Source organism: Anser brachyrhynchus (assembly GCF_964034855.1).
Source record: "Anser brachyrhynchus genome assembly, chromosome: 4".
NCBI classification, from domain to species: domain Eukaryota; kingdom Metazoa; phylum Chordata; class Aves; order Anseriformes; family Anatidae; genus Anser; species Anser brachyrhynchus.
In genome coordinates, this window is record NC_137698.1 from 29040147 (window position 1) to 29061365 (window position 21219).

At 38.0% G+C, this 21219-nt stretch overlaps 1 protein-coding gene across 12 annotated transcripts in view; it reads left to right on the forward strand.

The window, feature by feature from the left end:
- The window catches only part of LOC308195033 (uncharacterized protein), a 95219-nt gene that overhangs the window by 61687 nt on the left and 12313 nt on the right, over positions 1 to 21219 (forward strand). For 3 of the 12 annotated variants that reach the window (XR_013951153.1, XR_013951157.1, XR_013951160.1), the window contains exon 3: positions 10355 to 10446. The exons of 2 other annotated variants lie outside the window; for them this stretch is intronic. Coding sequence is in view for 1 of the 10 variants with exons in the window: in XM_080591808.1 (XP_080447934.1) it covers positions 10358 to 10446 (89 nt within the window). In the remaining 9 variants the exon portion in view is untranslated. Of the gene's footprint in view, positions 1 to 1113; positions 1254 to 3406; positions 3486 to 4898; positions 5010 to 10354; positions 10447 to 21219 lie in introns of all 12 variants that reach the window. 7 more of the 12 variants (XR_013951151.1, XR_013951154.1, XR_013951152.1 and 4 more) reach the window with 5 other exon arrangements.

A 21219-nucleotide genomic window follows, 5' to 3' on the forward strand; every position in this document is an offset into this window, starting at 1 on the left:
AAAGGGAGTTTGTAGCAATGTTGCTTTCTATGATAGCTGGATTTATAGTGTGTGTTGCTCAGAAATTCTGATGGAGCTTTTACCAAAAGCAAAGGATGGCATACCATACATTGTGTAGGAATGATGTGTGTGTGGGAAATGTTTTTTATATTTATTACAGTTCTACCCATGTCAAGCAATTCTTTGACAATCTCAGAGCACCCACTCACCCTTTGACAATACCGTGTTGATACAAAACATGATTACTCAGTAGTTGCTTAGTGTAATCACCAGAAATGCTAATGCTTACTTCTTTCCTACGAGACTGTAGTGTGCTAGGAAGACCAGCTATTATTATGTCTTGAATGATTTAGCTGACTGGATCATTAATAAGATATCAGGTGACTATAGATTCTACTTCCATGTTTCTCCCTCATTTCGACATGCACTCACTTTTTTCAGAGTGGTTGAGAAGCAATGTATGCTTATTGATTTAGCAGACTCTTTATTTTCATATAAATATGTGGATAGTGACATTACACTGTTAAGACAAATGGATCCTCTGGCATTTGTTTTACGTCTTAGTCGATTGAACAAGTTTGTTACAGAATTGGTTAAAACTTTTTCTTTATCCCCCACAGGACTTTAAGTGCTGGGTTAAAAACATTTTCTTAATGCTGTGCCTGCACAAGAACACTTCAGAAATAGAGTATCTGATGAAATGTGAATGCACATTGCTATGGCATATGTGATTCCTTTTGCCAATACTTATCGTCGTGATCAGAAGTTGTGTTGGCAAAAGACTGCACCCAGTATTTAGAAGCTCCTTGGGCTACTGTCTAGCATTTTGATACATGACACTTCTGTGTGCAGTGGCAGCAGAATACTAAAAGAAATAAGACAACACAGTATTGTGATCCCCCACAATATTTTTTCCATCTGTTCCGTAAGTGTCCCTCCCATCACCCCATGTGAATTCCAAGAAAACAGCTATCCCCCTGGCCAGTGTATGCTTTGATTAAGTTGAAACCAGGAATATAGCATGCTGTTAGTGCATCCAGTGATTCATTTACTGAACAGCTCCACCTATGGAGAAATGGTGTTTCTACTTAATGATCCTATGTTGATTAACAGCTGGAAAATCAGAATGTGATGCAGTTTTGAGCTGACAAGTGAGCCTGGTGAAAAGAAAAGGCCATGTTTCTGGATTTTCAGCTGAAGTAACCCAGCCGTTTACAGAAGCAGCAGTGGAATGACAGTTTCCATGACAGCTGGTAAGCAGATCACTGTGATGCTTTGGAAGCTTAAAACCTTACTAGCTGTTAGTCAGTGGCCAACCTGTTCAGGCAGTCCAAGGCAGAAACAGTTATCCTACAGTTGTCTTCCATTTTGGTGCAAAGAAACATGGATCTGAAGAGTGTGCAAGGCTGCAGGGATATGAAAAAGTAAAAGTCCCACAGGACAGGCAATGAATTTTTGCTTCCATGCCTGTTCTATCTTTCAGTACTTACCAGAACAGGATATTTTTCAGTCACTGTGTTAATTCTGACAAATACTGAAGTTGGTCTGCTGCTGTTAACATTGAGTAGGAAAGTGTTTGATGCTTGCAACTTCATGAATGCTAGATTTTTGAGAATATATAATTATGAAAGATTTTTCTAGATAAAGCTCACTAATGTGAATGCACTAAGTGTCAACAAGGCTTGTGGTAATTTAGTGCATCGTTCATGAAATTGTGAATCATGCTTGTCCTCATGTAAGGCAACTCCTCTCCTCCCTATATTTTTCTGATTACAGCCAGAGTAGAACACTAGAAAAATATTTTCATGTAATCTCAGATAAAATGAGTAATAAATGGAAACATTTCAGAGATGCTGTTTTTATGAAAATGGAAGGGAAAATATTTCTCCTAAATCCCATTTTTTTCTCATAAAACTTTCTGAATATATACAAAGATTAATTCAGAGCTGTGCAGTTTTTATCAATTTAAAGACTTATGGTCATTGTTAATGGTTGGTATTTCCAAAGAGTTTGGGGAGGAGACTGCTGCATATTCTCAAGTCTAGGTACAGGGTTTGTTCAGTAAATCCTATATTTATTCTGAAAGATTGAGATTCCAGTCAAAGATTCCTGGGCAATAGAGTTGAAAACTGTGAAGAGGTCATCAGGAAGGACAAGCATATTTTGTACATTTGTAGGAGATCAGTGTTTGAAATATTTGCTGTAGCCCTTGAGCACTAAAAATAAGAGTTTCATCTCTTTCACTCCTTATACCCATCCTTCACCAAAGCACCATACCAACTTCAAGTTGATGAAATGCTGTTCTTTCTTGTTTAATTATGATCTCTTAAGTCATTATGACTTGTAAAATTTGGTTTGTTGAAAAGTTATATTGTTTTTTGATCACTTTACATGATAGAAAGAAACGAGTTTATGGCCTCAATTTAGCTGAAAAAAATCCAAAAGTCTGTGGCAAAGATACTGCTAGAATGAATTATGAGTATCTGTCAATTTTTCTGATAGAAAATGCTCAAAACTGAAATGTGTAATAGTAAAATAGTAAAACGTATGCTAACAATCAAAATTGAATATATATGTGGATATTTAATTGGAGGGTTTCTCAAGACTTACCTTTAAGTAAAAACAAAAAGGGATCTTCAGAATAGCCAATAATGGCTGGGATGTATACACAAGTATTGCCAGAGTTAAGTCCTTTTTGCTACTTGGTTCCAAGTAAACAACTTAAGAGTGAGTTTCACATTTTTCAAGTAAGTGCACTTATCCTATTTAATAGTCTCTTTTTTAGTGAAGGAGTTTTTGAGAGGACATCCAGTACTTAAGTTGTCCTTGCGCACCCTGTTACCTTTTCATTGTCTTTACCCAAATATTTTCGGCTGTTGTCTTTTTTTGTTCAGCCCATACCCAAGATGCTGGGGGTTCCCCTACTATGTTCTCTGCTGTTACATGGGGGGCGTGTGCTGATGAATTCTGTACTCTGGCTGCTGAAAATGGGCCCAGGCAGCAGCTGCTGGCTCCGTGCATGTGCGCTGACCACCCAGCTGGCTGCAGCACGCCCCAGTGCCAGGCACTAGACTGTGCCCCTTGCAGCTGAACTGCTGAGAGTATTTGATTTGGCTACCAAATATTGTGACATTTATGGGAAAAAGGTGTTTGTAAGACTTCTAACCTCTGACAAAACTTGATTGAAATTGGCCAGTGGATTCTTGGCAGGTTCCTGGATTTCTATGCAAAATGGCTCTGTAATGGCCCAAATGCAGTCAGATGTCTTTACTTACCCTTTTTCCCCCCTGCGTTAGATCTAGGCATTAGGTCTCTTCTGAGGCATTTCCCTGGGTGATGGCAATGTGAGGAAAATGTTGGAGGATTGTGTTCTTAATCTTAACTCCTCTTTTTGTTAATGATAAAGGTGACACGGTCGCTGATTAAAGGGCAGGCATGGCTCTCTGAACACATGTGCGCTGAATTTAGCTTACACAGGAGCAAAGGTAGGAGGAAAGAGGAAATAGCGGGGGGGATTTTCCAACATGTAGGCTTGAAGCATCTGAAAAGCAATAGAGTTTCTTGTAATAGATGATCCAACAGACCTTCTGTGGAGCAGTAGTCATGGCAACTCATGTGCACTGGACCGGTAGCTCTAAAAGCAGAGAGCTGAATGAATTTATGCAAGACATTTGTAAATATTTGTTAAAGATATGAAGGGAAATCTTATTTTGTGTTTCAAAATCAAGTTTCTAGTAATTTAAACACCATGTAAGACAAATATAAGGAGAAGCTATATATTTTTAATCTGGTAAATGTAGCTCTAACTGTATTTAATAATTTTCCTGGTAAAGTACATTCTGATACTTGTCTAGTCAGACTGCTATTAATTGAAGCTGCATTTAGACTTGTCAAGAAATGGAAAAATGAATCAAACTTTCAAGCTACTCGATCCACTTCTCTGTATGTCTTGTTGTACACTGTCCCAGGATGTCACTTACAGGCAGCCACCATTCAGTGTTGCCCAGAACTTTGGTGATGTGACCCTTCTGTAATTATTTGCCCTTGGATGATGCCCTATCATGTGAGCAGAAAATGACCTTAGTCTTGGTACATGCAACTGACCTGAATAAAAAGATTGTCTCATTGCTGATTACAAGAGCTATTGTTAAAAAGGAGTTCAGAGGTGAAGACACAAAGTAGTTTTATTTCTCCCTGGTATTGTAAACTTATGTAGTGTGAACAAGGGCTCAAATTCCATGAATTCTGTAGTTCTGATAATCCATTTCCTTTATGTTATTTGTCTAATGTTTTTTGTTGTATGCAGGAGATAATCAGGAAAAGCCCTTCTGTATTTCATTTAACACTGACAATTCCCATTGATAAAAACAAAATTGCTGTTTACTGAACAGCATCCGCATTTTTCTGCAAAGACAGTAAGTCAAATCCTTGAGGGAGGACTGTATTTCTGAGACATTTTTCAAATCTTTGATTCTCTTAGGGTGAAAGAATCATCACGCCTTCAGCACATAATTATCTTTATAATCTGAAAGTAATTTACATTTAACAAGAAGGTTTAATCATTTCATTGCTTGAAAAAGCAAATGAAATACAGTTTTATGCCTTGTCTGACTGAAAATTTTGCTTGCAGTTATTCCCTGTTATGGGACAAAGAACAACCACTCTTTGAAATCTCTAGTTTTATTTTTGTTTTCCTAATATTTTTCAAAGTGTTTCTAATGTAATGATGAAATGGAAAACAACACAAAATAATTTATTGGTGAAACCCCTCAAGTAACAAGCACAAGTCTGGAACTTTAAGAAGTCCATCTTGCATCTGAGGTAAATATAAAATAAAGATGTTTATCTTCAGATCTGTTTTCTGCACTTACCAAATATCTGTTTTCATTTTTCTTCAGCAGAAGTTTTGCCTTCAGAAGGGTGGATGCCCTGCTCATGTGTGCAGTCGGTAGCTGCATGAAGTAGCTGTACTGGAAATGTAAGATCTCAGTTGTCTGCAGAAATAAAAGGTCATCCTTCATTCTGGAAAGCAGGGTTTCAAGGGCTAAAAGTGGCTATGGTCACTGTTAGGTTGTTTCCTTGTTTGAGTGGATGTAATATTAAGTCACTTTGACTGTTTCTTACATGTTCTTTACAATGGTGACATTGACTGTAAGATTTCAGTCAAGTTATCCTGGGAAGGACTTGGTATGCATCAGAAGTTGACCAGTGACTTTTAGTTAATATTTATATTGTAATAGCTTAGAAAACTCCCATATAGCAGATACTAAGATATATTAAAACAGAATTCCTGTCGCCAAAGCTTTACAAAGTACTATACCATCTGAATTAGACTTTCAACATGGAAAGCTTAGTGCAGTTAAAATAGTGTGCCCATGCAGATGAAATGACAAGGTCCAAGGCTCTGAATGTGATAAAAAAAAAAAAAAACAAATCCATCTTTTGTATGTCACATCTGAATACTGGGGCTCAACAGAAGGCACTTCTCATAGGACTGACAGTGTGATATACAGACATGGAGGTAGTCCTTTGACCATTTACTTCTAATCTGGGGCTGTAATCACTCCTGTGACTGTGGTAGCTACAATTATACTTTTCCTTATTTTGATTCTTTGTGACAGGAAGCTGTGATATATTTTAGCCTGTGTTGTGCAAGTAATGCAAGTCACATCTTAGCACTGAAAATGTTTACAGATTCTTTCCTAACCTCACCTGTTTTTATTTTTTATCAGTTGTGAATGAAACACCTCAGTTTTATATAAAGCAGGGTAATGCACTGTTGAGGCTATGCCCAACAAATTACTTTACATGGAGTTAAATCCCCGCGGGGTTAAAGCTTTTGTTAGTTTGGTTTTGATAAAAAATAAAATACAACTATGTATGTCTTCCTTGATTTCAGTATCGCAATGAAGAATTTAGATCTTGAATTTGCTAGCTGGACCCTTTACTCAGACTGTGTCAAGGACTTTATTTACTGCTGTGATCGAAAGCTCCTTCCTTTCTGCCTTAGGGCTTCTATACATAATTTCAACGACTTGCTTTTTATCAAACAAATTGTGTCAGTCTTTAAAACTGCTGCTTTCCTTATTTACTTGCAAGTTTGAATATCAAACTCCAAGAGGAAAAGTGACATGAAAAAAACTGAGAAATGTAAAACCAAAGGGAGGAGGTATATATTTTTTCGTGTCTTTATTAGCTTTGTGCTGCACTGCTGTTTTGCCTTTCAGTTATAATTCCTTAAGTTTCATTTGGGCTGTGCTGGTGCAGTTTTCTCAGCACTCTACTTTCCACCAAAGGAAGGGAATGATTATGCTTCATATGCATGTTGCCTTAAATACATCAGATATTTAATCTGTCGCTAATTTAGCGGGGCTTCTCACTAGTCTCCTTGCTCATTACTCCTTGACTCCCTCATTACAAAGCAACTAGTAAAGCTAGAAGTAATAGCTTTGATCCTCAAAAATCTTGCTAGGTCTGGAACCCACAGTGGTACCGTCAGTGGTGTGATTAATGGGCAGCAAAGAGGGAGCAGAAGCTGGCTGGGTAGTCTGTGGTCACAGCTTAGGAAAAATAATGTTTAGGGGTTCTGAGCTTGAGATCTCTTGAGAATGCATTGATTTAGGCAATCAGCTCTCACAGATTTTATTGGAGCATTTCCTTCTGAAACAAGGATGTGTTCATGAATCGGCATGGCTCATGTTCTCACTCACATAGCTTGGCTACTGCAGATATTCTCGATCACAACAGCACAGTGGTTTGTATGAATTCAGTTACTGTATCTTGCAGAGCACAAGCACTGCAGAGTCAATTAGCTTCTATAGAGTTCCAATCTGCCGTTGACTTGAGACCCGAACTTATGGTTTAGGTATTTTCCTCATAAGCTCTTGACCTTCAAAAGTGTGCTTCAAAAACAACTTAATGGTGAGGGCATTTGTGGAAGAGGGCTAAAATAGGTGTTAAGAACTGTTCTTTAATGAAACTCTTGTAATATTAACATTTTTTTTCAGTGTGCCTGTCTTGTAAAAGATCTGAAATGACGTTGCATGGTTATTGTTTTGGATTTTGTAGTTATAATTTGAAGTTGCAATTATGGTAATATTAAGCTGTTTAATTTCCTTCTATGCTGATAGATACCATAATATAGAACATCTTTGCATCATCAGAAGCGTATCATAAAGCTGTAGAGCTATCCACAACCTGACTGCCCATGCAGATATGTACAGATAGGTTCCTCATTTCTTTTGTAAGTGCACATGTGTGTGCATGTACATTTCTCAGTTTCTAATGCCAGTGTTAGCTAAGAGCAAATTTTAAGAGCCTAATATCTGCTTTCCTGGCAAAGAGGCTTTTTTCTATCTCAGCTGAAGAACTCAAATCAATATTGGAAATCAATATCTGAAACAAGTTCCTTTTTTGTTCTTCCCATAGCCTTTTTTCATATCCTGGTGCATGCACTGAATTTACTTTTTAATATTAAATACATAATTTCTGACTTATTAGAAGGAATTCAGGGTTAGTTATTAGCAAATGTTAACTGTTTTTTTTTTGCTGATGCAGTATGTAGTTTTCAGCAGTGGGAAGAAAATCCCCTGATAGAATCACCTACTCTTTGAATGCCTCCTATGGAGGGACAAGAGGGGGAGAGAAATTCTTTGCACAAAAGCAGCAAATCTGCTGTGACAGCTGTCACTGTAGCAGTGCAGGCCACACCACTTCAAAGCTGAGATGCTATTTCCCATCAGCATCACTATCTGTGCTGCTGGGCTTTCGCTGGTCACTCTGCAGGGAGAGGATAAGTACCTGAATTCTTAAATATCTTCTGTTATTCAGGCTTCGTCCTGGCTCAAGTGAAGACATGGTGCAGAGCTATTATCTGCAGTCCTCTCTCAATGACATAGCAGGTAAATTGGCAAGGTTAGTCTGTTAGCTAGTGATAAAGACTTTTTCTGGACAGGCAAATAAGTGACAGGTCCAGGACATAAACATTAACAATAAAAACATTTTAAACCAAATAGATATCAATAGTAACTTACATTCAGCCACCTAATCCAAAATACTACTTCAACTATGACACACTTGTGATTTCTGTATTTCCCTTTTCTTTCCTCTTCGAGGAAAAAAAATAATATACTTACTGGCAATTAACTCCTTCAATGATTCTCCCTGTCTTCATAATTGTGTAAATACAGCACCTACAATGCAAGCTGCCAAAATTGTGCAGTGAGCCATGTCTATTGGCTCTTCAAGTCATTTTGTGTAGAGAAGTTATCAAAGGAGAACTGAAAAATGGCCTAACTTCTTCTGAATTGCAAACAGTGCAACGAGCACATTTCATATCACTTCACTTCCATGCTCTTCATCCACAACCTTTATTTCCTTATGAAACACGAGAGAGAGACTGAGCATCTCTCTCTTTTATCAGTCATCTCAGAGCTCTTAACATTGCTGGTGGTATGAAAATAGGTAAATTATGAAAAAATGAAGAATTGTGATTGAATCTTAACTAGCTGTGTGGCTGAGCATATTCCTGACCTTTGCCAGGCCTGTATATTTTACAGTACATTTTTTCAGCATTTTCAATTCTATTGTGGGTAGAATAGGCATTCCAGGAAACTGGAGATAGATGTGGAGGGTCAGAAGTAAGGGAGGGAAAATCTCTGATTTAGAGTTTATTATTACTGAAATATAGAAATGTAGAAGTAGGGTAAGTTTAACATAATGCTTAGAATGAGAGGGCGAAAATGACTCTTCCTTCAATAGCAATATCTGTGGAAATCTAAAGTGATCTGAATTACCTTGTGTAATATATGCTATTAAGTAGAACAAATATTTGAAAAACACATTTCTGCATGCAGTAAAAAATGAATATGTATAACGTGGGCATCCTGAAGTTGTCAGGTCCTGGTGCCATTCCACTGCAGTGAACGGCTGCATGGCTTGTCTGTGCTGCCCAGCTCCTGGCACCCTTGGGCTGTCAGAGGTTGCGGTTACGTGTCTCCGTGTATTAGTCTGCACTGCATCCATCCCTGGGTTAAGGAGCAGTATATCCTTGGCTTGAGCATTCCTACACCCTGTTTCTCCTTGTACTTCTAGTGGAAGCACACAGAACAACTTGTGTGTCTCTATGTACTAAATCAATATATGTCTGAGCCTCAGAGTCTGACAAGAAAACACAACTACCCTTGATAGAGCCTCTCTGTGCTCTGCTGCTCGGAGAAGTTACTTAGAGTACGGGTCTGTTGTGGTTTAACCCGGCTGGCAGCTAAACACCACACAGCCGTTCACTCACCCTCCCCCCTCCCTCTCTGGGATGGGGGAGAGAAACGGGAAAGTGAAGCCGGTGAGTTGAGATAAAGACAGTTTATTAAGACAGGAATATAATAATAACAATAATAATAATAATAGTGATAATGATAATAGTACTAATAATAATAATGTGTAAGAAAACAAGTGATGCACAATGCAATTGCTCACCACCCGCTGACCGATGCCCAGCCTACCCCCGAGCAGCCGGCCCCCCCACCCCGGCCAGCCACCCCTATATATTGTTTAGCATGACGTCAGATGGTATGGAATACCCCTTTGGCCAGTTTGGGTCAGCTGTCCTGGGTCTGTCCCCTCCCAGCTCCTGCTGCACCCCCAGCCTGCTCGCTGGCAGGACAGAGCGAGAAGCCGAAAAATCCTTGGCCTGGTGTAAACACTGCTCTGCAACAATTAAAACATCAGCATGTTATCAGCGCTCTTCTCATCCTAATCCAAAACATAGCACCCTACCAGCTACTATGAGGGAAAATTAACTCTGTCCTAACTGAAACCAGGACAGGGTCATAGGTAATTATGTTTTGCTTGGGATTAATGATGACTGAAATCACTCACCAGATGTAATCTATTATAAATAAAAATGTATTTTCTAGCATCAACTAAGAATACATATTTTCTAGATCATTAACACAGGAAAAAGAAGGTTTCTCAGGGACTGAGTGATTTTCTGTGTGAAAACCTAATGGCTAAGGCCAAGCTTTTTCTTAACTGTGACCACTGTATGGCCATGTTAGTTTCAGTACAAAATTACTGTTTGTTTGCCTGCATTGTGGCTTAAGTGTATTTTAAACCATGGTTACCATACGACATTTAGTTCAGAGTTGTGCCATTTGTAATAGCAAAGTGACCTGTACTTGTGCAGTGATATTACCTGCTTGTCCTAACACATCTGGGATTCCTAAGGCTTACAAAACATTTTGTTTCTGGATGTATTCTTTCAAGAGAGCTAGCACTTCTCTGCACTGTGCATGCTCAGAATGTGTGAAGTGGCTAACCAACATCAGCATGTAACGCAAGTAACGTCTGTCATTAGTAGGTGTTATGACCGTGTGGTACCAAGTACCATGGGAACTGGAAGAGGTAGCTTGGTGCTTCAGTTTCTGCTATGGGATTCAGAAGATGTAGGTGAGTTGTTAATTTTATAGATTACCTATTTGCCCGAACACTGCTTTTTAATCTAGAGCTTATTTTAACATCACTAAGATAAATGAAAATGTTCATGTTGTCTGGTCTTTGTGCTTAAGCTTTTTATCTGTAAAACAAAGATGTTTAGTACTGGCTTGTGGGTGTTGTCAGGACAAACTGTAGTGTATTTGTGAGGTTACAAGTACATGGGAAAATTCAGGCTTTTAGCTGTAAAGAAATTTTTTGATTATGTACACTTAAACTTTTTTTTAAAGGGAAAAAATAAATGTTAAGAACAATGATAATCTTCATCTGTATCACCCTTTTATTCAAATTCAGAGGATTCTGCAGTTATGAAGTGTTGCATGTTCATTGAATTATATGCTGTGATCAAAACATAGACCTAGGACAATGCATACAAGGTCAGATTGCAGGGTGTACGCCTGTAAGAGCTGGGCTGGGGGGGTGGGGTATAGACTCTGTTCAGTAACAACTTTAATTTATTAAACATAGCTGTGTATGCTACATCTTGATTTTTCCTGTGAATGCAAAGGTACAACGGATTGTTTTAGTGTTAGCAAATGACATGCAAAACTCCCCACTGATATAGTACAGTTGGTATATGTAAAGTCAGTTTGTATATTCTGATTGCTGTTAAGTTTGAATCAAAAACTTCTCCTGGCTAGTGGATGAGGGAAGTTCATCAGAGGAAATTGACTGCATCCCACACTACAGCAAGGAGCAAACCTTCCCTTTGCCCTATTACAGGTACAATTCCTACCATTGAGTTCAGGGAGAAAAATTCTCCTGCTGCGCAGTCTGATAACTGTTTTAATCTTGAACATGTGAAGGGAGAACACAAATCTGATCTCTGAAAACTTCATACAAAGAAACAGCAGTACAGTTTCTAGCTCTAGTTTACCAGAATTATCTGGAAGATAAAAATCATCCAGAAAAGAAAATACAGGTCTATTTTGTGAAGAAAATAAAACATGATCTTTTTTTCCAGACCATAAAACAGCAGAAGATTCAAATCACAATCATGTTTTCTTATGTTTTTAGAGGCTAGTATTCTCGGTATTTAGGTTACTTTATAGAGTGGCAGTGTTATTGTTAGTTAATCAAGAATTCTAATTATGATGGTAGTACAATTAATCAGTAACTGGTGATAAAATTAATTGCATTTTTCTGATTTTCTGACTTTCTGGATTTCTCAGGGCAGTTTTTCCAGTAGTTATTGTTAGCTGAGCAAGAACTGTTGTGGTTTAACCCGGCTGGCAGCTAAACACCACACAGCCGTTCGCTCACCCTCCCCCCTCCCTCTCTGGGATGGGGGAGAGAAACGGGAAAGTGAAGCCGGTGAGTTGAGATAAAGACAGTTTATTAAGACAGGAATATAATAATATAAGGAATATAAGGAATATAATAATAACAATAATAATAATAATAGTGATAATGATAATAGTATTAACAATAATAATGTGTAAGAAAACAAGTGATGCACAATGCAATTGCTCACCACCCGCTGACCGATGCCCAGCCTATTCCCGAGCAGCCGGTCCCCCCACCCCGGCCAGCCACCCCTATATATTGTTTAGCATGACGTCAGATGGTATGGAATACCCCTTTGGCCAGTTTGGGTCAGCTGTCCTGGGTCTGTCCCCTCCCAGCTCCTGCTGCACCCCCAGCCTGCTCGCTGGCAGGACAGAGCGAGAAGCCGAAAAGTCCTTGGCCTGGTGTAAACACTGCTCTGCAACAATTAAAACATCAGCATGTTATCAGCGCTCTTCTCATCCTAATCCAAAACATAGCACCCTACCAGCTACTATGAGGGAAAATTAACTCTGTCCTAACTGGAACCAGGACAACTGTGTTCTCAAAAATGATTCAGTGGTATATTTTCCAGGTAGAAAAACAAGGTTTGGGTCACCTGAAGTGCATACTAAAATGAAGTGAGGGAAGCATATAAAAGGTACTGCTGGAAAACAAACTTCCTGAACTCGTGTTAATGTGCAGAAGTGCAGAAGCAAATTTTTTAAGAAGTTTAACTTCAAACATTACTTTCCCCTGGATCAGTCACTCACAGTTTTTGTGATATATCACGAGCTATTTTCTGACAATTATTTAGTAAAGAGAATTGTTTCACAGAAGGATTGTAAACAAAGACATAACAATGCTGAAGTTCATTTTATAAGGTTGAGATACTACTGTTTTCTGAACTGGTAAATTCATTGCACAATACTGGAATTGAAATTACATGAATCATTTTATTAACTAATCAACTAAGGTGTGAAAAACTTCTCATTTCTATAACAATTTCTATTAATCATCAGTAAGATTTTGCTGTGACTCTGGTGATATATAGTAGGTGTTTATATCAAAACATGGAAAGACTCTCCAGAGAAAGTATCAATGACCTTTCCTCTCCAAAGGCTTCGTAAGGTTGACAGAGCAGGCATTTTTGTTTCCTGGATCCTCATTTGAAATACGCGGAATATATCAGAGCTAGGTTTACTTCATAACTTTTAGATCTAGTCAAGACACTTTGTCGTTTTAAAACAAATACTTCAAAAATCTTTCCTTTCAAGAATATGGCAACAGGAGGGCTTAAAAACCTTGGTAAGCAAATCTTAAACTTGTATAAAGGATTCTGAATGCTTGTTTACAAAAGGAACATACTCTTAGGAAACAAGAGGTACATTTGTACTTCTTTCACTTCAAATTCTGTTTTAATAATTATAATTTCTTGTGAGCTGCCTTTTTTTGGTAACATCTTCATCCTGTTATGTAGTAAGAAAATAATTCCCTGCAATTGAATGTCATCTTGTAATACTGTGCAAGCTCCCAGCTTCTACTGAAACTGTGCAAAAAATTCATGCATTGAGCAGTTCCATCAGATTTCAATCTTTGTCTCTTGCTTATGGCTTCTGAAGAAACTGCAGTTAATGTCAAGCCTACCATGTTGTTTAGTGGAGTCCAGGAGGTCTGAAATTTCTTTCCCCACCTTGCATGGGTATATTCTGAATAGATGTTACCGTAACTATTGCAATCTAGGTATGCTGATTAATGTACCTTCTTTCCCTATAGAAGTTGTCTGCAACTTCTCCAAGTTGTTTGAAAGTGCCTGAACATGGTCTGACACTGCGTGAAGTAAGGGAAATTTGTTACTATTTCTGAAGTATCCAAGAAGCTCTTTATTTGGAGCACTGAAGAACTGATGTTCTTGTTGGGGAAGTGGATGTTTTCTTCAGTGAAATCTGATTTCAGTCTCAAAATCCTGAAGGATGTATGTAGGATCTTGTGGTTCTCAAAGTCTCTCTGTCTCTTGTTGAGGAAGCAAACACCAACTTACAAGACAACGCAGTTTGTACATACAAACTTGCAGGGGAAATACTGAATGACCCATTAAAAAATTGAAAAGTCCTAGTGCAGGCATTACAATCTGAAGGATTGTAACTTGAAGTGCTTACATGACTGCTCTTATTCTAAAATATGCAGTGTTTTTGCTGCAGTTTGTGGATCAGCATAGCTTGCAGATCTATCCTAACTTGCTCTGAGACCGTGCCAAAAGAAAGTTTCTACAATGTGAATGTTTTGATGTAATTCTCCTTAGTTTTAAAAAATATGTAAATTATGCAGGCTTTAGTTCCTACGTCTTAACTGTGATATGAATACTTGATAAAAATAAGATGTTCGGCACGGTATCCTTTCTTGTTTCAGGTCCTAAGGGTTCACAGACAAAGGGTATTAAATCTACCAACATTTTGTGGTTTTGTATGTGCCCGTTTTTCCCTAGGTCTTATTGAACTGATCAAGATAACAGTTGGATCCTAAAAAGGAATGAGATTTTCTCTGGTGTAATGGATGGCATAGATATGAAGGAGTGGGGACAGGCTAACAAGCTTGGAAACATTTCTTCTTGGCAGGAGTTGGGGTGTCTGGAGCCATCAGTCAAGCAGAGGGCTTTTGCCCTAAAGGCTCTGGTGATCAGTGTGACTTGGGAATTCAGAGGATAGCATTTCCTCTGTTCTCCTAGATAAGAAGCTTTTTGTGTGTGTACGGATTTGTTTCCTGTATATTTCCTACATGGGAGATGTGATCTGAATGTATGATAAGTAGATATCCACATGCACTGAACTCACAAGAAGAATTGAACCAAATTTTTAAAGAAGTCTGAGTCAGTCTGTGGTCCTTATTGTAGGTGGTTTGTTAACAAAGCCTTTTAGAGCTTATTGCAACTGTTTTGATTTTGTTTGTATTTGTTGTTTGACACCAATATCTGGATTATAGCATCCAGGGCATATGCAAAACAAAGTTTTTTTTTGCTATGCAGATGTAACATTTCAATTCTCACTTTCTGCTTTTACTGGTTCATTTTTAGAGGATAATCTTGTCTTGTGCTGATTCTATTATCTGAATGCCCCTGGGTGTGGTTGTGGGGAATGAAAGAGCTTGATTTCTTCTGTTAATTGTCTTTCTCAACCTGTCTTTGGTAGGAAAATCATAGAAGGAACCCAGAGCAATGAACTATCATTTAGTAACAAAACCAGAAAACAAAATTCAGTGGTTAAAGCCAGCAGTGTACGACACCAAAATCTTCTGGAAATTCACAATAAAACCTCAGTGAAGAACTTGACCCTTTAGTATGCTGAAAACTAACATCATAGTCTGAATGCCTTTCAGAAGAAACTTAGTTTATTTATTGGGACATTAATGGTCCTAAGGCACCAAATCAAGTCTGTCTTATCTCTTGGACTTTTAAAGTTTATATAGATTATAGATAAGTAGATGCATTCCCTTGGTGTGTAGATTTACGGTTAGGGAAATATATAAAAGATACATTGCATGGCTAGTATTTTTGAAGCATTTTCTTTTGTTTCTTTTCAGAAGTACCTATTATTTTTAGTGTTTTTGATTTTTCAGCAGCCTTATAGGTTAGCATTGTTTAGAACAACCAGAGTCAGACTGTTGGCATCTTTGCCGTACAATCCCATGTAGCATAGATGAACAATTTTCATCTATTGCTTAGTTTTTTTTACTTGCCAAATGCTCCTGCTTTCATTTTAGTTACTTTTTGGCAGGCAGAGCTTATCAGCTATCAACCTATCATCATCACTTTTGGCAGTAATAAAAGGCTTGCTAGTGCTTTGATACCAATGATTCCTGTATTTCAGCATTTACTGGGTGGCAGCTGTCCTACAGGATGTTCCAGAAACCTGCAAGTGAATTATTTTGATTTACTGTCTTGGCCCAGTGCAGTTGATGCAGACTATGTCAGAACTGGCAGATGTGTCAGAGAAGGTGGTAACTGAGCTTGCCAGAGAGTTTAGAGCTCTCTACTGGGTAGAGATACAAGATGTCCTTTTTTTTTAACACGCAGGGCAGGAGCCCAGCAGAAAGCTAATACCCGTAGTAACAGTGTAAGAGACAAATGGGTTTCTTTTTGATAAACCTATTGTAGACCCCAATGATAGTAGTAAATTTTCATTATCGATTTTCATCCTGGTTTAAATGGGATGATCAGAGATTTCACAGTAGAACGGATTTACTGGATTTTTCTAGTTGTTTTTAATTTAGGATGGGACAAACTTTGCAACTCAAAGAGGAGATAAACATTGCTCTGTGAGTATGCCAAGAAAAAAGACTGTTTTCAGAATCTGATGTTATCAAATTAATTTCCAGATCGTTCAGTGCTCCTGGGCTAAAACTTTTTTTCATATTATGTACAATTCCATCTTGTAGTCCCCTCTGGCAAAGTACTTACAAGTAGTTCATATTAAGTACGTGCTCTCCAGCATATATAGGAACTTCTGAAGTTGGTGAATTAGTGAGAGCAAAACAGGGGGCCTTCCTTGTGTACAAATGTCTAGTAGTACTGTGGACTTCATTACTATGTGAAATTATTTTTGCTGCAATGAGCCTATTTGCAACAATCTCATTAGACAGCTTTTTTGCTCTGATGTCTGTGATGGCTAAGGCAATTCTGTATAGCTTTGATCCTGGCTAGAACTCAAAAAATCCTAAGCTGGATCTGGTGCTTGGTTACCATCTGCATGGCTTGGGCAGAAATAAGGGAAGGGAGCTCAACAGTAGTGTTACCTATTACCAAATTCTAGTGCGTAGATCTGCATTATCCTCTGGGCCTTACCTACCTGGAAACATGTTCAACTTTGGCAGATGGAAGCTGAAACATTTTCAACTCTGCAGCAGATCCTTATGAGAATTTCATCAAGGAACAAACATTGGTCAAAAACAGTGTAGAGAAAATCAAAAGATCCTAGATCAAAAAACTCCCATGATTTTGGTAATGGGGAAAAATATTTTTTTTTTTTAATATATATATTACTAGAAGGTGTAACATTTATAAGCAAATATATGCTCATGGTTTTACAGCAGCCATGGGTGCTACTGCTGTATTTTAATACTGCCATCACTTAAGCTTAAGCCTCAAGTTGCTAAGCAAAAATAAAAACTATTGAGTTATTCAGATTCACATCAAGTCATTTATGCAAATATACTTTCTATTACTTCTTTAAGAGCTACCATGGCAGAAAAGCTGTAACTCCCAACATCCCCTACTTCTGGAAGCTTTCATACAGCTGAAGCAAAAAGTCCTTCACTACTTCTCATAAGGGAATACAAAACTCAGGTCCCTGAAATGTCCCAAAAGACCTGAAATGTAGAAACAGCAGAGTTATTGGTATAAATTCATTACTACTGCAGAATGAAATAAGATTTATACAGGAATGACTTGCACTTAATCATTACCTATTACATCACATTTGCTGCTGCATTCATGGAGGGAGGGGGGGGACTTCCTGTGAAACTGCAGCACGGAATTAGAAAGTGTGTTTGTGTGTATATAAAATCCCCAATTCTTCTGAGATCAGACAGAGTAGCTGCCTCAGGACAGCTTAATTTGTTTTTGTGTTCTACACTAATAGAAAGCAGTTACAAGTGGTTGAAAATCAAAGTGATCGCTGAGCTAGTTGTAAACAGCTCTAATGTCAAAACAGCTTGAGGATATCTCACTTGATTTAAGAATTAAGCTCAAGTGCTGATTTACAGTTTAGCCCATAGTGGTTCATGAGACATGAAATAAAGTACAAAGGCCAAAAGTTTATCTTTTGGGAACCTAGCAATTTGTCATCCGGGGAAGGTTTGAAGTGTTGGAGGAAGGGAATAATCTATATCCTCAGGTCATAAAGTGCTCTTCTTCCTTTTGGGTGTATAAGAGTAATTTGGCTTCTAATGCAACTACCATCAGGACCCTGGCCTACAAATTTTCTGTCAACAGGCATAAGAGAACCCCGTGGAAAAGTTTATAAACAGCCCCTATTTCCCCAGCTGTAATGTGAGTTGGGTTCAAAATTTCTCTTCTCATTAAAAATAAATGACAGTGGCTATAAAAACTTAGTAACTTTGTTACTGCAGGAAGACCATGGCCATATCAAGACAGATATCCAGGACATAGGAAATCAAATACCATGACAACTGGGTTTCGACAACTGGGTTTTCCATTTGTTTGCTGTCATGTATTAGTAGTGGGGATGGAGTAGTTTCTGTTGCCCGAGGTGGTCTGTATCATCAGATCACAGGATTCCAACTACTAGCATCCATCTTTATTCAAAAAAATCACCTGAAAAATGTCATCAGAATGATATATAGGTAGATGAATTAGTCAGCATATAAAGACGCACCTATTTCTCAAGGATGCCTCATGAGAAAAAGATTTTCTGTCATCTGTGGTTACTCAGTGAAATTGTCAGAAAATTCCCTAAAATTGGTCACAAGTTATGCCAAAATAATTGATGCAAAGGTTGCAGATTCCAATCAGTAAATGTCAAAACCTGGATCAGTTTGAAATGAGCTAAATAAAGTTAATTACCAGCCTCATTAATTCAGGTGATTTTGGGAGGGATGTCTCCTTGGCAATGCAGCTTGTGGATAATTAGTGTGATAAATAGAGCTGATAGAAATGCACTGTTCTGACTACTTTGTGTTGGCTACTGTGGTAGGGGCTGATGCCACTTCATGTGGTTTCAGATGGATCTGTGGTCTAACAATCAAATGATTAATAATTCCATGTTAGGTATTTGTTACTTTTATTTGGCTCAAGACCATTAAATAAAAACAGACAGGCAGCAGTTTTGAGGGAAATGAAGCTTGTACAAAGCTGTTTTGCCATGGCACGCTGATTTTTCAAAGCACTGGCAACACCAGGCAGGAGGAATAGAGACGTGTATTGACAAGGAGTGGTGGGGTTGTGGTTGGCATGAAATACTAGCTGAAAAACTGGCATGTAGTTCATGAATCTTACTTCTTGATTTAGGAGTTTCTACTTACCTGGGTAGCAGTGGGGTCTCTATTTCTTGGTTGCTGCCTGAGCTCATGCTTCTGCACATGTTCAAAGCATGGCACCCTAAGCTCCTACACTTGTGATTTGGGGATAGAGCTTGCTATGCTCTAATGAGAAATCCAGCTTTGACAGTCTGTTTGTGGAGACTGATAGTGTCTGTCAGTTATTCCAGGATCTTCTGTCTTTCATCTGAATGACAACCTGTTATTCATATTCTCTGCTAGACTTATATGTACAAGGAAAACCCTGCCACTTGCGTGTCCTGGAGCAAAAGAAGCAGGAAAGAATGGGGACAGAGTGGTAGATCTGAGAGTCTTGTCCCATCACTCGATTATGTCACAAACCAAAAAATCTTAAATGTGATTCCATGGCCAAAACGATACTTCACCTCCTCCATACCATCTGCAACATCTCAGATTCAGGCTGTTTTGAGTTACCGAAATCAGAGTTAACCATCTCATCTAGTACTTTGTTTTGAGCTCTCCACATTGTGACAACATATCTCACCTTTGCAGATTAAAACGATAAAAAGAACCACAAAAAGTAGTCTTCGAAGATAGAGGAAGGGAAAAAATATTCCGATGGAAATTCAGTTGTTGAATAGAATAGTAAATTCACTGCAGTAGTAAATGTTTTTGTAGGAATTTGGTCTTACAACCTACATATTTAACTCATTTAATTCTAACTTGCAAAAGTGAACAAGAGGATGCTAAGCCCCCTGCTGAGATTTAGGAGAATATTTAATGTAATCTATGGTGTGAACTTTCAGCAGTAGGTTCTTGTATGCATGCATTTTTGTGTTAGGAGAAATTGTAATAATCATGAGGTACCTTACATCGATTAAGGGCTAGATCTTGCATTTAACCATAAAGCAAGACTGTTGCAGTCTTATCTGCTACTTAAAGCTGCCTATTTTAAAGCAGTACCAAACTGACTGTACTGTTACAGTGACAAGTCGTTGCACTATGCACCTGAAGCACAGCATGGAAGACAGGCCAAGATGCCATAACTCTTTACAAAATAGATCATCTTTGATAGTAAATGTGTAATAGTAAATATGTATTGCACAGGCACTGCAAGCACAGCACTTTTTCAGTAGTATGTGTTGCACTCAGTGCTTAAAATACCCACTTTCTGATCCAGCTAAATCAGAACATGTTACTAAAGGTATCCTTGCCAATGAAAGAATTGGACCCTGATGGTCAGTTCTATCTGTCTGCCTCTGTTTTCATGAAGATTTTCATACTCCAGGGCTTTTGGCATTAATCATTGATAATCATTCTTTTCAGCAGGCTTGATGCTTCACTTGTTCACACCACTCAACTGTAAATTTGATGTTTTCTTGGGAGAGCTGAAACAATCATTATTTCAGATGCTTGTGATGAAGAATTGGTGTTTGTGGATAAGCTGCTGGACAGTGTTGGGCAGTGGCACCATGCAAAAGTACTGATGCAGAGAAGTGAAGCACCTGCTTCCTCCCTAGTATTTTTACCCTTATTACCAGTTTAAACTTCTACTTTTTTCTCACTTTCAGTTGCTATTTTCTAGTTATTTCCCACTTGCTACAGGTGTAGTTGGCACAGGCCTTGTGACTACTGGCTGTACTCAGATCAGCAGCCGCAGACTTTGGCATCACCACCCTTGTTCACTGTTGCATAATTTCAGTCTGCAGGACTTCTCATGTAATTACATAAATTGTGTATTACACACGGAGCTCCTTGATAAAACAAAATGCCAATCCAGACTTGCACTGGTGTTTGGGATTGAGTTACCATATTGACCCACAATATGGAAATATTGGCTGACTAAGTAGAAGCAGCGAAGTAGAAAACTTGAAAGACTATTTTAACATTCATATTTCCCATGCCACACTCCTTCAAAATGTTGGGTAGGGAGCCAAAGTGTCGGAAAAAATAATCTTTACAGCAGTCAAGGTTACAGACCTTTTCAGCAAAACTAATACGTTGCAGTCCAACATTCTGACCTGTACTGAAAGAATTCTTTGCACAAGGATAAGTATTTGGCAGGGTGCACAATGTATGTAATACCAAAAAAAGTAAAAATAAATAAAATCTGTAATATTGAATTCTTAAGGACAAGCTGACCTGATGATATCAGATCATACATAGTAAGTAAAAGCAATAAGTGTCTGTAGTGTCAATAACACTGATCTTGTGTAAGAGAAAACCCAGAAATACGAGTATTAATTATAACTGAATTAACTCTACTAATAAAATAGTATATACAAATAAGATATTTTTTAGAAATATTAGATTATTAGAGTAATGTGATGTCATTTATACATAATAATGAAATAGCATTAATATAAATAATTACACTTTAGTATAAAACTTATCCTTATATTAATATATAATACAGGAAAAAAATCTGAAAATGAAACTGGCAAAAAAGAT